The 15,653-nt window shown below is 37.8% G+C and overlaps 6 protein-coding genes across 6 annotated transcripts; all 6 read left to right on the forward strand.

Moving 5' to 3' along the window:
- The first annotated feature begins 937 nt into the window (after positions 1-937).
- On the forward strand, positions 938-2,031 carry LOC115062197 (olfactory receptor 1D2-like). Its single transcript, XM_029530829.1, is given in 3 exon segments — positions 938-1,837; positions 1,839-1,868; positions 2,017-2,031. Coding segments are annotated over 3 exon segments (939 nt in total). The 5' UTR covers positions 938-943.
- A 1,569-nt stretch (positions 2,032-3,600) lies between these two features.
- On the forward strand, positions 3,601-4,530 carry LOC115062198 (olfactory receptor 4Q2-like). The gene has a single exon (XM_029530830.1). It carries the CDS (start codon positions 3,601-3,603, stop codon positions 4,528-4,530), a length of 930 nt encoding a protein of 309 aa, XP_029386690.1.
- A 1,238-nt stretch (positions 4,531-5,768) lies between these two features.
- Positions 5,769-6,698, forward strand: LOC115062042 (olfactory receptor 52D1-like). The gene has a single exon (XM_029530653.1). It carries the CDS (start codon positions 5,769-5,771, stop codon positions 6,696-6,698), a length of 930 nt encoding a protein of 309 aa, XP_029386513.1.
- Positions 6,699-8,007: 1,309 nt separating this feature from the next.
- LOC115062047 (olfactory receptor 52D1-like) lies at positions 8,008-8,937 on the forward strand. Its single transcript, XM_029530659.1, has one exon. The coding sequence runs from the start codon at positions 8,008-8,010 to the stop codon at positions 8,935-8,937; it is 930 nt and encodes a 309-aa protein (XP_029386519.1).
- Positions 8,938-10,090: 1,153 nt separating this feature from the next.
- LOC115062133 (olfactory receptor 52D1-like) lies at positions 10,091-11,020 on the forward strand. The gene has a single exon (XM_029530752.1). It carries the CDS (start codon positions 10,091-10,093, stop codon positions 11,018-11,020), a length of 930 nt encoding a protein of 309 aa, XP_029386612.1.
- A 3,654-nt stretch (positions 11,021-14,674) lies between these two features.
- Positions 14,675-15,300, forward strand: LOC115062199 (olfactory receptor 52E8-like). Its single transcript, XM_029530831.1, is given in 2 exon segments — positions 14,675-14,840; positions 14,843-15,300. Coding segments are annotated over 2 exon segments (624 nt in total).
- The last annotated feature ends 353 nt before the right edge of the window (positions 15,301-15,653 follow it).

Here is a 15,653-nt window from a genome sequence, read left to right on the forward strand (position 1 = left end):
GAACTTTTCTACTGCATAAGAAAATATTAATAAAATGACATTGTATTTATATAGATTTATAAATAAGCACAGTTTTTACCATGCCATGTAGTGAAAATAAATGGGGTCTTCTGCAGCTAACAAATCCTCTAACTGAGATCAGTCAGACCTTAAGCCTTGGCCCAGCAGCTACTCTTCAGAAACACTTTGGCAGCTGGATTTCCCCGGATCTATTTTGGATTGCCTTTTTTCTGACTGCTCCAAATTTGTCTGGATGCCGATGCCCCCACTGACCTGACACCAGCAGTCATGTAGTTACAATAATCTGTCCTGCAGTGGCATGATATTAGAAGTTGTCGTCAGCTGTGTGCATATTTGGCAATTCAAATACTCCAAAGGGCCCTTCACTGAGCACGGCAGCTGTTCTAGATATAGATCAAAGAACACATTATGCTCCCCTTTTCCTTCTGAAAACATTAATGAATAAAAAAATGTGGCTGGATCTTTGCATTTACGTGTGAAAGAGTACATGAAACAAACAAACCCAACTTAAACAGGAGTGTGATTTTGAGTGCTTGTGTGTTTAAACAGTTAAAGGGGTAAAGAAGAACTCAGGACTAATTTTCATACTATGTGTACATGGAAGTTGATGAATAATGCCAAAATTGAAAGGCCTGCAGACCAATAAAAGACAAACTGTAAAAAGCAGGAATGAATACAAGTCAGAGCTCCTGAAATTGGCTAGACACATTCACGTGATCTTGTGAATTCTGGCAGCTCATTGGAGCTTCTGTGCTCAGCAAAGACTATAAGAAGTTCATGTTTGCGTTGTTGCAGGACCTGTGTTGACTCACTCCAGCCATTAAATATCTGCTCTTCTCATATCACCAGCTGAAGAAACGGTAACCAAAGAGAGGACAGAGTTCAAATATTTAGACTATTTAGTATGACAATTATCAACACAATGGTCAATGCAACAATTTTAAGTAAATTTTCCTTATCAGGACTAAATGACACAACAGCGAAGCAGAGAGTTATTCTTTTTTCTTTGACCTCATTGTGTTATTGTGGGATTTTGCTTGTCAATACTGCTCTTATTGTTACAATCATACGGGAAGAAAAACTTCATGGACCAATGTACATTTTCCTGTGTAATTTGTGCTTTAATAGCCTTTATGGGACAGCAGCCTTTTACCCCAAATTCCTGTTCGATCTCTTGTCCAATGCTCATGTTATATCTTACACTGGCTGCTTCTTGCAGGCTTTTGTTATATACTCGTATGCATCTACAGATTTTTCTATTCTGACTCTAATAGCCTATGATCGGTACGTGGCGATATGTCAACCACTGGAGTATCACTCTGTGATGACTAGGCACAGAGTTATTTTGCTGGTGTGTTTCTCCAGACTTGTTCCTTTGCTCTGTCAAACTATTTTAATGGTAATGACTTCTAAAGTTAAATTATGTGGTTCACACATAGAGAAACTTTACTGCGAGAACTGGTCAATCCTCAAACTTTCCTGCAATTCAATAACAGCAAATAATATTGTTGGATTTATCATAATTTTTTTCTACTTTGGCCATGACCTTTTCATTGTGTGCTCATATATGCAGGTGGTAAAATCTGCTTTAAAGTCCAAAGAGGGCAAGAAAAAGTTTCTGCAGACATGTGTGCCACATTTGCTTTGTCTGCTTAATGTCACAATTGCTCTGTTGTTTGACCTCATGTACGCCAGGTACGGATCAGTGTCTGCGCCACAGAGCTTGAAGAACTTCATGGCCATTCAATTTCTCATGATACCACCTATTCTTAACCCTCTTATTTACGGACTAAATCTGACCCAAGTTCGAACCAGTTTTGTAAAATTTGTGCACTTAAAATAAACAGGTCAAAAGACTGGGTTTATACATCAAACATTTTTTTATTTATTTCTTAATATCAATGTCATTAGATAGATTAGATGCAAATGCCATGTTCAGTAACTGTAAGGATGGAAGAAACAAAAATGTTCTTTCTGTATTTCACTCTGTTTTAGAAATATGTAAACTAAACCTAATGGCCAAACATTTCTATCATGTTATTGGTTTAAATCATATAAATATTTTTGTTAAACGATTAATATGATCCATTTTGAGGTAAAAGGAAACAATATTAACAAATTGGTTTCTATCTTGTGTGATATTTGGATGTGCGTGTCAGTTTCATAAGCACAGTATTAACAATGTAACGGTAAACAGTGATTAGTTTAATGACCTGTTACAAAAAAGTAACCCTGTTTTCTTAACACTTTTATTCCCATCATTGGTAACCTCCACACAGTCACACACTGTCACTGAGTGAATTGTTGTTTATCATTGTTACAGATTCTTCACTGTGTGATATATTGACAGAAGCACAACCCAGTGCACAGAAAGGTGATCAATTTTTGCTATCCAGGCTGTACATTTGATCATCAAACAGGTTTCACACATAGAAAAATGCAGCTTTTAGTATGTAAACACATGAATAACATTTGTTTGTGTCCCAGTCTTGTGAACGTGACATTTTAGTCACAAATTGTGTCCCAGTATCTACTTGGACAAAGACGAACAGATATATAAATTTTTTTCTTGGTGGCCAAATGTCATAGGTCACCATGATTGCACTAAACTGGTTTTTACTCATGCAAGTCTCGTTTTCACATACTTTCTTTTTGTTGTATTTGATGCTTTCATATGTGCTATCACTGTAATCCATGTGAAGCAGATTCACTCTGACACTTAGCTACTTTTCAGCACATTCTTTCCAGCATCTAGCTGGTACTTAATTTTAATAATCACCTTAATACCCTTCATAGGTCCCCATGAGCTGGAACAGAATAAGTGTGTGTAGAAAACTGGTCAACAGGCAGCTTTGACTGGCTTTATGATACAGTACACCCAGTACAGCAGAAGGAGTTTCTGTATGTGCAGACAAGATGTTGTGGCCTTTTTCTTGTGCAGATTAGTTGTAGTGGACAGAAAAGTTTTGCAATCAATTAAAATTTGAATTACAAACATTAATAAAGTGTACACAAAATAACTGTATAATATAATGCAGCCCATTAGAACACAAGATTAGAAATACCTGAACCGTTAACCTTCTGAGAAAGATTCAACTTTCAACTTTTCAACTTTTGTTGAACTATATTAATTCCTTTGAATGGAAAGTGTTTCCTGTTATTGAGTGAAACTACAGGATATTGAAAAGTTTCAGGAAAAGTGTACTTGAAATTTAATAGCCTTATTTATGTTGATGTGAGCATTCAGTTTGTGGGATTACAAGTGTTAGCTGACAGAGATGTGTGCATATATGCATCTAAAAATAAAATCACATTTTACAATCCAGATGGCCAACAATTTCCATCCACTTGCATACAAAATAAAAAGCTCGGGTCTTTGGAGGTTAATTAGCAGAGATCTTTCTTTCCTTTTTTCCTCATCACCCTGGTCTTCAGTAGGAGGGGTGAAGGAGGCTTTTATTAGGAGCGTTGCATTTGTTCAAACTGCCAGAGGCCACCATCAGAGATTTTATCCATAATCATAATGCTGAAGTTCCAAATGATCAAATAGCACAGCAATGTAATGAAAAACATTTCATTATGGGGAATGTGTCAGTAATTACAATGTTTACTCTGTCGGGGTTCAATGGCACAGCAAACTTAAGACTCACTGTTCTTGCTCTCACTTTATTGTGTTACTTTGTTATTTGGCTGGTAAATGTGACCATTATTATGACGATCATAATAAATAGAAACCTTCATGAGCCCATGTACATCTTGCTCTGTAATCTGTGCATCAATGGACTCTATGGGACATCAGGTTTTTATCCTAAATTCATCGGTGATCTTCTGTCTGGTTCTTATGTCATCTCCTATGCTGGGTGTCTTCTGCAGGGTTTTGTGTTGCACTCCTCAGCTTGTGCTGATTTCTCTTTTCTAGTTCTGATGGCCTATGACAGGTATGTGGCTATATGTCGACCCCTGATATACCACGCTCTGATGACTACGCAAAGAGTTTGTATTTTTGTGTTTTTTGGGTGGTTTGTTCCCTTTTACATGCTGTTCATGGGCACAATAACAACAGTAAATCCAAGGTTATGTGGCTCACACATACCAAAGATCTACTGTGTTAATTTGTTAATCTCTAATCTTGCTTGTTCTGCTTCTATTGCAAAAACGATTATTCCAGCTTTTAATTATACTTTTTACTTTTGCCATTTCCTGTTTGTTATTTGGTCTTATGTTTGCCTCATCAAAATGTGCCTTAGATCCGAAGAGAGTAGGAGTAAGTTTATGCAGACATGTTTACCACATCTCGTGTCTTTAATTGTTGTTGTTGCATGTTTGCTTTTTGATTTGTTGTACATGCGATTTGGCTCAAAACAATTATCACAAAATGTCCAGAATTTCATGGCAATAGTGTTTGTCTTGATTCCTCCTATCGTTAACCCCCTCATGTATGGATTCAAACTGAGGCAAATAAGAATCCGAATTCAAAAGTGTATTTGTAGTAAAAAGTCAGATTTTTGACCAAAGCCATGAGATATCAGCACAAAGAAAAACCATGAGGGATTGCAAAGCAATGCCTCAGACGTTTAACCAGTTTCCTTTCAGGATAAGACAATGTGAGATTTATGCAAAAAACAACATTCAGAGTTGGATACTATATTTACCAAAGTCTGGTAAATATGATACATAATATATTCTAATACATATTTGATTTCAATATCTTTGTCATTGTGTCTACTATGTGGAAAAAATGTACTCATCTTTCTGCATGTGCAATCTGTGTATCAATGGGCCTGACAACAACAGGTGTTGAACCAAAATTCTTCTTTCGCTGATATCATCTGTCATGCTAAATTTAATAAGGCTTTGTGCTGTACTTATCAGACTGTTCTGTGTAAGTTGTGTTTGCTTTGTGAAATATTGTAAATGTAATAAAACTCAAATTTGTTATCTGCATCTGTATTTCAATGAATTTCTGAGGCATTATTAATCCCTCCATTCATTAAAATCAACTACGATGCACATTCATGCAAACACAAAATGTGTACCATTATCTTTGATCAATAAATTCTGATCTACCATAACTGAGATTTCCAGGTATATCCTCAGTTCTTCAAAAAAGAAAAACTGAAAACATGATGATAGAAATATTTGAGCCCTTTGTCGCTTTCTTTGAACAGTTTCTACACCGTTTATAGTCCAGCTGTGATAAAGTCATATGATGGGATATGATGCAGAAAGGCAGTGAGCCGTAAGGGTTCAGATCTGACAGTGCAGGACCTGTCTGATTTGTTAATCCAAACTGTCAACTAAAAAGGAAAACATGAACTGAGGAAACAGATGAAGTGAGAAGTTTGGTAGAATGCAGGTTCAAGAGACATATTATTTACTCCTTATATGTTTAACCTCAGACAGGAGACTGGCAGTGTGTAACAATGATGGATCACTTGGTCAGATGCTATCAAGTGACTGAAGAAGACTACAACGGTTGTTGCCAAATGTAATCATGATTATTACAGTTACACAAACAAAGTCTATGTGTGTCTATCTACATAAACAAGAAAAAGTTCATTTCACCTTCACTGGATGAACAAACACTCTTATTCCCATGTGTCTCCCTGTTGTTGTTAGATGGTATAGAGAGAGGGCAGACCCTGTAGGGATGGAACTCCAGCTCTTTAAGCCATCTGTCCTGTCACTGAGGCACTGACACAGGGGAAGTAGGATTTGAAGTGAGGTGTCTGATCTGTTCGTTAATCATGGAAAATGTTTCTTTTGTAAGAATCTTCACCCTGTCCGGGTTAAATGAGACGCTTAATTACCGAGTAGCACTCTTCTCTTTGACGTTATTATATTACTGTGCTATTTTGTTCTTCAATGTCTCTCTCATCATTATTATTGCGTTAGATGAAAACCTTCATGAACCTATGTACATCTTATTGTGTAGTGTTTGTGTTAATGGACTTTATGGAACCACAGGATTCTACCCCAAATTCCTGCTAGATCTGCTGTCACCTTCTCCAGAAATCGTCTATGAAGGATGCCTCTTCCAGGCTTTCATCCTGTACTCCTTTGCTTGCTGTGATCTGTCCATTCTGGCAGTTATGGCCTATGACAGGTATCTGGCTATATGTCGCCCGCTGCACTACCACTCTCAGATGTCTAAGAGGAGGCTGTCTCAGCTGGTATGTTTCTCCTGGTTAACTCCTCTCTGTATCCACTCCATCAATGTTTTTCTAACATCCAGACTCAAGTTATGTAGTTCAAACATGCAGAAAATATTTTGTGTGAACTGGGCAATTGTTAAACTTGCTTGCTCTGAAGCTGACACCTTTTCAAACAACATAGCTGCCTATATTACAATTGTTATCTATTTCTCTCATGGCTTATTCATAATTTGGACTTACATGCACATTGTTAAAACTGCTGTCAGGTCGGAGAATGTCAGGGTGAAGTTTATGCAGACCTGTGTGCCTCATTTAATTTCTTTGATTACATTTATTGTTACCATACTTTTTGATTTGATGTACATGCGATTTGGCTCCAGAGATTTACCTCAAAACCTTCAAAACTTCATCTCGATCGAATTTCTGCTCATTCCTCCTCTGATGAATCCTCTAATATATGGATTTAAACTGAGCAAAATACGGCAAAAGATTCTATATTTGGTTCATGTTGGGAAAAAGTGACCTCCTTTTTCAAGTAACACAAAATTATTAATTTGATTACATGTTTTCTGAAAATTTCTAGAAAAAAAACGGGACCTTGTCTCTGAGGATTCTGGTGTGTTTGCTCTAAGACATAATGTGTGTTTTGAAAATCTCTTCAGGTCAGTCATGTTTGTTCTATTTGAGGAACTTATTTGATTTTCTGATATGCAACTTGTTGAAAATAATAACTATCTGTGTCTGTATGTCACGCTGCCTTATGCAAACTAATATGTTCTTATAAATCTTACACTTAAATTCATCTTCTGAATTAACAATAGTGTGAGGGACTTGGAAAACCAGACTTTTGGACTGGAGCTTTTGGTTGCCACAAAAAAACATTAAGGTGGATGGCATTACTGAGATGTTCGATGGAAATGTCACTTTTTACAATAAATTTGCTCCCAATGTTTGACCTATGAAAAAGCTCTGTGTCAAATCATTCCTTTTCACTACATAGATGGGAAAATGTGGTATAGTATAACAATGACAGTTGCAGATGAAAATATTTCAACCAATATTGTACACTGTATTTGTCATTTGAAATACATGGACTGCTGAGACTCAAGTTGTGTTATTTGGGCTCAACACCAAACACATATGTTCAAGAGGGGAAGTATGTGAAGTACAGTGGAGGGAGTGTCGGAGAGGAAAAACTGAAAACATGATGATAGAAATATTTGAGCCCTTTGTCGCTTTCTTTGAACAGTTTCTACACCGTTTATAGTCCAGCTGTGATAAAGTCATATGATGGGACATGATGCAGAAAGGCAGTGAGCCGTAAGGGTTCAGATCTGACAGTGCAGGACCTGTCTGATTTGTTAATCCAGACTGTCAACTAAAAAGGAAAACATGAACTGAGGAAACAGATGAAGTGAGAAGTTTGGTAGAATGCAGCTTCAAGAGACATATTATTTACTCCTTATATGTTTAACCTCAGACAGGAGACTGGCAGTGTGTAACAATGATGGGTCACTTGGTCAGATGCTATCAAGTGACTGAAGAAGACTACAACGGTTGTTGCCAAATGTAATGACAATTATTACAGTTACACAAACAAAGTCTATGTGTGTCTATCTACATACACAACAAGAAAAAGTTCATTTCACCTTCACTGGATGAACAAACACTCTTATTCCCATGTGTCTCCCTGTTGTTGTTAGATGGTATAGAGAGAGGGCAGACCCTGTAGGGATGGAACTCCAGCTCTTTAAGCCATCTGTCCTGTCACTGAGGCACTGACACAGGGGAAGTAGGATTTGAAGTGAGGTGTCTGATCTGTTCGTTAATCATGGAAAATGTTTCTTTTGTAAGAATCTTCACCCTGTCCGGGTTAAATGAGACGCTTAATTACAGAGTAGCACTCTTCTCTTTGACGTTATTATATTACTGTGCTATTTTGTTCTTCAATGTCTCCCTCATCATTATTATTGCATTAGATGAAAACCTTCATGAACCTATGTACATCCTATTGTGTAGTTTTTGTGTTAATGGACTTTATGGAACCACAGGTTTCTACCCCAAATTCCTGCTAGATCTGCTGTCACCTTCTCCAGAAATCGTCTATGAAGGATGCCTCTTCCAGATTTTCATCATGTACTCCTTTGCTTGCTGTGATCTGTCCATTCTGGCAGTTATGGCCTATGACAGGTATCTGGCTATATGTCGCCCGCTGCACTACCACTCTCAGATGTCTAAGAGGAGGCTGTCTCAGCTGGTATGTTTCTCCTGGTTAACTCCTCTCTGTATCCTCTCCATCAATGTTTTTCTAACATCCAGACTCAAGTTATGTAGTTCAAACATGCAGAAAATATTTTGTGTGAACTGGGCAATTGTTAAACTTGCTTGCTCTGAAGCTGACACCTTTTCAAACAACATAGCTGCCTATATTTCAATTGTTATCTATGTTTCTCATGGCTTATTCATAATTTGGACTTACATGCACATTGTTAAAACTGCTGTCAGGTCGGAGAATGTCAGGGTGAAGTTTATGCAGACCTGTGTGCCTCATTTAATTTCTTTGATTACATTCCTTGTTACAATAGTTTTTGATTTGATGTACATGCGATTTGGCTCCAGAGATTTACCTCAAAACCTTCAAAACTTCATCTCGATCGAATTTCTGCTCATTCCTCCTCTGATGAATCCTCTAATATATGGATTTAAACTGAGCAAAATACGGCAAAAGATTCTATATTTGGTTCATGTTGGGAAAAAGTGACCTCCTTTTTCAAGTAACACAAAATTATTAATTTGATTACATGTTTCTGAAAATTTCTAGAAAAAAACGGGACCTTGTCTCTGAGGATTCTGGTGTGTTTGCTCTAAGACATAATGTGTGTTTTGAAAATCTCTTCAGCTCAGTCATGTTTGTTCTATTTGAAGAACTTATTTGATTTTCTGATATGCAACTTGCACAAAAAAACATTAAGGTGGATGGCATTACTGAAATGTTCGATGGAAATGTCACTTTTTACAATAAATTTGCTCCCAATGTTTGACCTATGAAAAAGCTCCGTGTCAAATCATTCCTTTTCACTACATAGATGGGAAAATGTGGTATAGTATAACAATGACAATTGCAGATGAAAATTTTTCAACCAATATTGTACACTGTATTTGTCATTTGAAATATATGGACTGCTGAGACTCAAGTTGTGTTATTTGGGCTCAACACCAAACACATATGTTCAAGAGGGGAAGTATGTGAAGTACAGTGAAGGGAGTGTCGGAGAGGAAAAACTGAAAACATGGTGATAGAAATATTTGAGCCCTTTGTCGCTTTCTTTGAACAGTTTCTACACCGTTTATAGTCCAGCTGTGATAAAGTCATATGATGGGACATGATGCAGAAAGGCAGTGAGCCGTAAGGGTTCAGATCTGACAGTGCAGGACCTGTCTGATTTGTTAATCCAGACTGTCAACTAAAAAGGAAAACATGAACTGAGGAAACAGATGAAGTGAGAAGTTTGGTAGAATGCAGCTTCAAGAGACATATTATTTACTCCTTATATGTTTAACCTCAGACAGGAGACTGGCAGTGTGTAACAATGATGGGTCACTTGGTCAGATGCTATCAAGTGTCTGAAGAAGACTACAACGGTTGTTGCCAAATGTAATGACAATTATTACAGTTACACAAACAAAGTCTATGTGTGTCTATCTACATAAACAAGAAAAAGTTCATTTCACCTTCACTGGATGAACAAACACTCTTATTCCCATGTGTCTCCCTGTTGTTGTTAGATGGTATAGAGAGAGGGCAGACCCTGTAGGGATGGAACTCCAGCTCTTTAAGCCATCTGTCCTGTCACTGAGGCACTGACACAGGGGAAGTAGGATTTGAAGTGAGGTGTCTGATCTGTTCGTTAATCATGGAAAATGTTTCTTTTGTAAGAATCTTCACCCTGTCCGGGTTAAATGAGACGCTTAATTACCGAGTAGCACTCTTCTCTTTGACGTTATTATATTACTGTGCTATTTTGTTCTTCAATGTCTCTCTCATCATTATTATTGCATTAGATGAAAACCTTCATGAACCTATGTACATCTTATTGTGCAGTGTTTGTGTTAATGGACTTTATGGAACCACAGGTTTCTACCCCAAATTCCTGCTAGATCTGCTGTCACCTTCTCCAGAAATCGTCTATGAAGGATGCCTCTTCCAGGCTTTCATCCTGTACTCCTTTGCTTGCTGTGATCTGTCCATTCTGGCAGTTATGGCCTATGACAGGTATCTGGCTATATGTCGCCCGCTGCACTACCACTCTCAGATGTCTAAGAGGAGGCTGTCTCAGCTGGTATGTTTCTCCTGGTTAACTCCTCTCTGTATCCACTCCATCAATGTTTTTCTAACATCCAGACTCAAGTTATGTAGTTCAAACATGCAGAAAATATTTTGTGTGAACTGGGTAATTGTTAAACTTGCTTGCTCTGAAGCTGACACCTTTTCAAACAACATAGCTGCCTATATTACAATTGTTATCTATGTTTCTCATGGCTTTTTCATAATTTGGACTTACATGCACATTGTTAAAACTGCTGTCAGGTCGGAGAATGTCAGGGTGAAGTTTATGCAGACCTGTGTGCCTCATTTAATTTCTTTGATTGTATTCCTTGTTACAATACTGTTTTATTTTATGCACATGCGATTTGGCTCCAGAGATTTACCTCAAAACCTTCAAAACTTCATCTCGATCGAATTTCTGCTCATTCCTCCTCTGATGAATCCTCTAATATATGGATTTAAACTGAGCAAAATACGGCAAAAGATTCTATATTTGGTTCATGTTGGGAAAAAGTGACCTCCTTTTTCAAGTGACACAAAATTATTTATTTGTTAAAAAAAAAATTCTGAAGATTTCAACTAATGTCAGGAGCTTGTCTCTGAGGATTCTGGTGTGTTTTCTCTGAGACATAATGTGTGTTTTGAAAATCTCTTCAGGTCAGTCATGTTTGTTCTATTTGAGGAACTTATTTGATTTTCTGGTGTGCAACTTGTTGAAAATAATAACTATCTGTGTCTGTATGTCACGCTGCCTTATGCAAACTAATATGTTCTTATAAATCTCACACTTGAATAAATTGGTGGCCAAATGTCATAGGTCACCATGATTGCGCTAAACTGGTTTTTACTCATGCAAGTCTCGTTTTCACATACTTTCTTTTTGTTGTGTTTGATGCTTTCATATGTGCTATCACTGTAATCCATGTGAAGCAGAGTCACTCTGACACTTAGCTACTGTTCAGCACATTCTTTCCAGCATCTAGCTGGTACTTAATTTTAATAATCACCTTAATACCCTTCATAGGTCCCCATGAGCTGGAACAGAATAAGTGTGTGTAGAAAACTGGTCAACAGGCAGCTTTGACTGGCTTTATGATACAGTACACCAAGTACAGCAGAAGGAGTTTCTGTATGTGCAGACAAGATGTTGTGGCCTTTTTCTTGTGCAGATTAGTTGTAGCAGACAGAAAAGTTTTGCAATCAATTAAAATTTGAATTACAAACATTAATAAAGTGTACACAAAATAACTGTATAATATAATGCAGCCCATTAGAACACAAGATTAGAAATACCTGAACCGTTAACCTTCTGAGAAAGATTCAACTTATGAATATGCATTTTTATGTTGAACTATATTAATTCCTTTGAATGGCAAGTGTTTCCTGTTATTGAGTGAAACTACAGGATATTGAAAAGTTTCAGGAAAAGTGTACTTGAAATTTAATAGCCTATTTTCTGTTGATGTGAGCATTCAGTTTGTGGGATTACAAGTGTGTAGAAAAAACAATGAAAAATCAATTTTTATTGTATGTGTGTGCTCGTGCGTGCATGTGTGTGTGAGTGGGCGGATTTTTTAAGTGTTAGCTGACAGAGATGTGTGCATATATGCATCTAAAAATAAAACCACATTTTATTTTTTATTGCACCAATATAGGGGCATCACATTGCACCTGCCACTGCTGGATTTGATGAAAGGGCTGTACAAAGTGGGAGATTTTGATTGACTCAGTTTTGTGTGCAGGTCCTGTTGACAATGGACTTTATGGTTGTGAGATATTTTTTAGTTGGTTTGTAACGATGGGGCGGACTGAGTGATCATATTTTTTCACTAGTAAGATGAACGCCATGCGATGAGGGGGATGTTCTCCTTTGGGCAGTATTCTACTCTTTTAAGATAATGTGGTGCCCAAAGCATTGAGAGACCATATTTTAGAGGTGGCTGGATATAAAGCAGGTGTTTGACCGGAGCGAATGTAGGTGCTAACTAGGAGCTTCGGGCTACACCACTTTACAGTGTTAGTGTTTAAAGGCACTGAGCCTCAGCTCCATCACAGCAAATAAACTTTCATTACATGTATCAATATTACTAAAGCAGAGCTCTCAAGTTTGGAAGTGAGTTCAGAGTGAAATTCGGATTTGGTTGAGGTGGGGATGGAGGTCTGAGAAATGACGCATAAATTCATACAAATGAAAATATTTATTGAATTCAGCATTTTAGTGCACGTTTGTTTGTGTGTGTATGTTGTTTATTGTAAGTGTTTGTGGCTTGTTTTGAGGCCTTCAGCACGGGGGTTGGTGGCTCCCATTTCTCATAGGATCTTCTGTAGCGTAGTCGCGGGATATGAAAATCTCACCCGGATACAGCTACATACTATTTTTTGATTGGCTGTTCGGTAGATACGCTCTTTACTTGATTGGCTGGCGCGTGGTATGTCGCTTCCGAACTCCACCTGTTCCACTGTTACACAAAATTAGTGATCGAACTTCACCGTGGTCATTTCTCTGCGTGAGAAATCACTTGTGGAAATGCGTGTGTCTCACGCCAAATAGGTGAGACTTGAGAGCCCTGCTAAAGGAAGCAGAGGGATAACCAAACGGAGCCAGACATTCCATGATGTGTTAAAGACATGGAGTCAGAAAAGTCTGACAGAGAATGAACTCTCACGAAGGCACGTGCTTTGCTTCTTGGTCGAATTCCGCTGTTCCGTAGTCGTATGTCGGACTCACAAATGTAATTTTGAGGCAAACTTGTATAAATTCACGAAGCATACGATTTGCGGAATTTGCATTTACGAAATGTGTACGTTGAATTTTGAGACTGATCAGCCAATCAGGTTTGTTTGCTTTCAGCCAATCATATAGCGCCTTACATTTCTCCACACGTAAACCGTTGGCGACCGTCGTCGTTATGGCAACAGTAAACAACATGTTTGCAAAGGCGGCATGTAACATCCGGTCACTTAGTTTAGTTTGTTTGTGCCTTGATGTAACTTTGTTATGATTTGGCGCTATACAAATAAATCAGATTTGATTTAATGTTTACGCTAAGAATGGCGCTTCAACTAATTCAATGACATTGCATGATTTCCATGTATAGTCATAAATGTCACTGACAGGGTGAGGTTGATTAAGTCTCTCTATGCAATTGGCTGAAAGCAGACACACCTGATTGGCTGATGAATATGTCAGTCGGAAACATACATTTGATTGACAGCTTTATCAGCTAATGGTGACGTTGGTTGACCTGCGACGTCAGATCAGTCTCAAAATTCAACGCCCAGATTTCGCAACGGACATTCAGCAATTCGTATGCTCCGTCAATTTGTATTATAAGTGTGCCTCAAAATGACAATTGTGAAGTACGAAATACAGCATGTGCATTTGTGAGTCCGTAATACGACCAAGAAGCAAAGCACGTGCCTTCGTGACAGTTCATTCTCAGACTTTTCTGACTCCACGGAAAGACAGCAGAGGGAAGATGTCCTGCCATCCCCCTCTGAGTTTCCACTTTATGGATTAATGCTCCAAGTTTTTGCAGCGTCCGGCAGCAGTGTAGAAAAAGCCAGCTGACTGACATCTTTAAGCCTTTTTCAGATGACTGACAACAACATGAGAAGTTAAAGGTGAAGCTGTATTGAAAACTTGATTGCATTAATATACTTAATATGTGCACATAGACAGCAGGAGAGAAGAAATGAGATAAAGGTCAGATTTTTTTCCTCCACATTTCTTCCTGTGAGAAGAATTCCTCATCCCACTTTGTCATTGCGATACGCCAGATTGCCAGAAATACGGCCCTGGTCATTGTTTTACATTTCAATGTAAGATGAAACCCAAATATGGCAGTTTGAAGTCCCATTTTTACAGTTCCACTGGGTATTTTTGCCATGGCGGAGTATGAATACATCACGTAGACACAGAATAGGATGGCCTAGTATTTCCTCGAGCAGCAGGTGGGAGGGAAAATAGGGAATATGAGGGAAAAGGGTTATTATCATAAAGATGGTCCAAATACATCTTTATATTATTTATCACGCATTAAAACAATATATATTATATTGCATATTTATGTTAGCTTCATTCATGGACACTTTGTCTGCCATCATGGGGTCACAAAAGCACATTTCAGTCATCAGTGTACAATCCAGATGGCCAACAATTCCCACCCACATGCACTCCTCAGCTTGTGCTGATTTCTCTTTTCTAGTTCTGATGGCCTATGACAGGTATGTGGCTATATGTCGACCCCTGATATACCATGCTCTGATGACTACGCAAAGAGTTTGTATTTTTGTGTTTTTTGGGTGGTTTGTTCCCTTTTACATGCTGTTCATGAGCACAATACAATAGCAAATCCAAGGTTATGTGGCTCCCACATACCAAAGATCTACTGTGTTAATTTGTTAATCTCTAATCTTGCTTGTTCTGCTTCTATTGCAAAATCGATTATTCCAGCTTTTAATTATACTTTTTACTTTTGCCCTTTCCTGTTTGTTATTTGGTCTTATGTTTGCCTCATCAAAACGTGCCTTAGATCCGAAGAGAGTAGGAGTAAGTTTATGCAGACATGTTTACCACATCTCGTGTCTTTAATTGTTGTTGTTGCATGTTTGCTTTTTGATTTGTTGTACATGCGATTTGGCTCAAAACAATTATCACAAAATGTCCAGAATTTCATGGCAATAGTGTTTGTCTTGATTCCTCCTATCGTTAACCCCCTCATGTATGGATTCAAACTGAGGCAAATAAGAATCCGAATTCAAAAGTGTATTTGTAGTAAAAAGTCAGATTTTTGACCAAAGCCATGAGATATCAGCACAAAGAAAAACCATGAGGGATTGCAAAGCAATGCCTCAGACGTTTAACCAGTTTCCTTTCAGGATAAGACAATGTGAGATTTATGCAAAAAACAACATTCAGAGTTGTATACTATATTTACCAAAGTCTGGTAAATATGATACATAATATATTCTAATATATATTTGATTTCAATATCTTTGTCATTGTGTCAACTATTTGGCTGGTAAATTTAGCTATTATGACAATAACTGTGGAAAAAAATGTACTCATCTTTCTGCATGTGCAATTTGTGTATCAATGGGCCTGACAACAACAGGGTCATGGGACATGATGCAGAAAGTCAGTGAGC

The sequence above is a fragment of the Echeneis naucrates genome, chromosome 21, assembly GCF_900963305.1.
Source record: "Echeneis naucrates chromosome 21, fEcheNa1.1, whole genome shotgun sequence".
NCBI lineage: Eukaryota > Metazoa > Chordata > Actinopteri > Carangiformes > Echeneidae > Echeneis > Echeneis naucrates.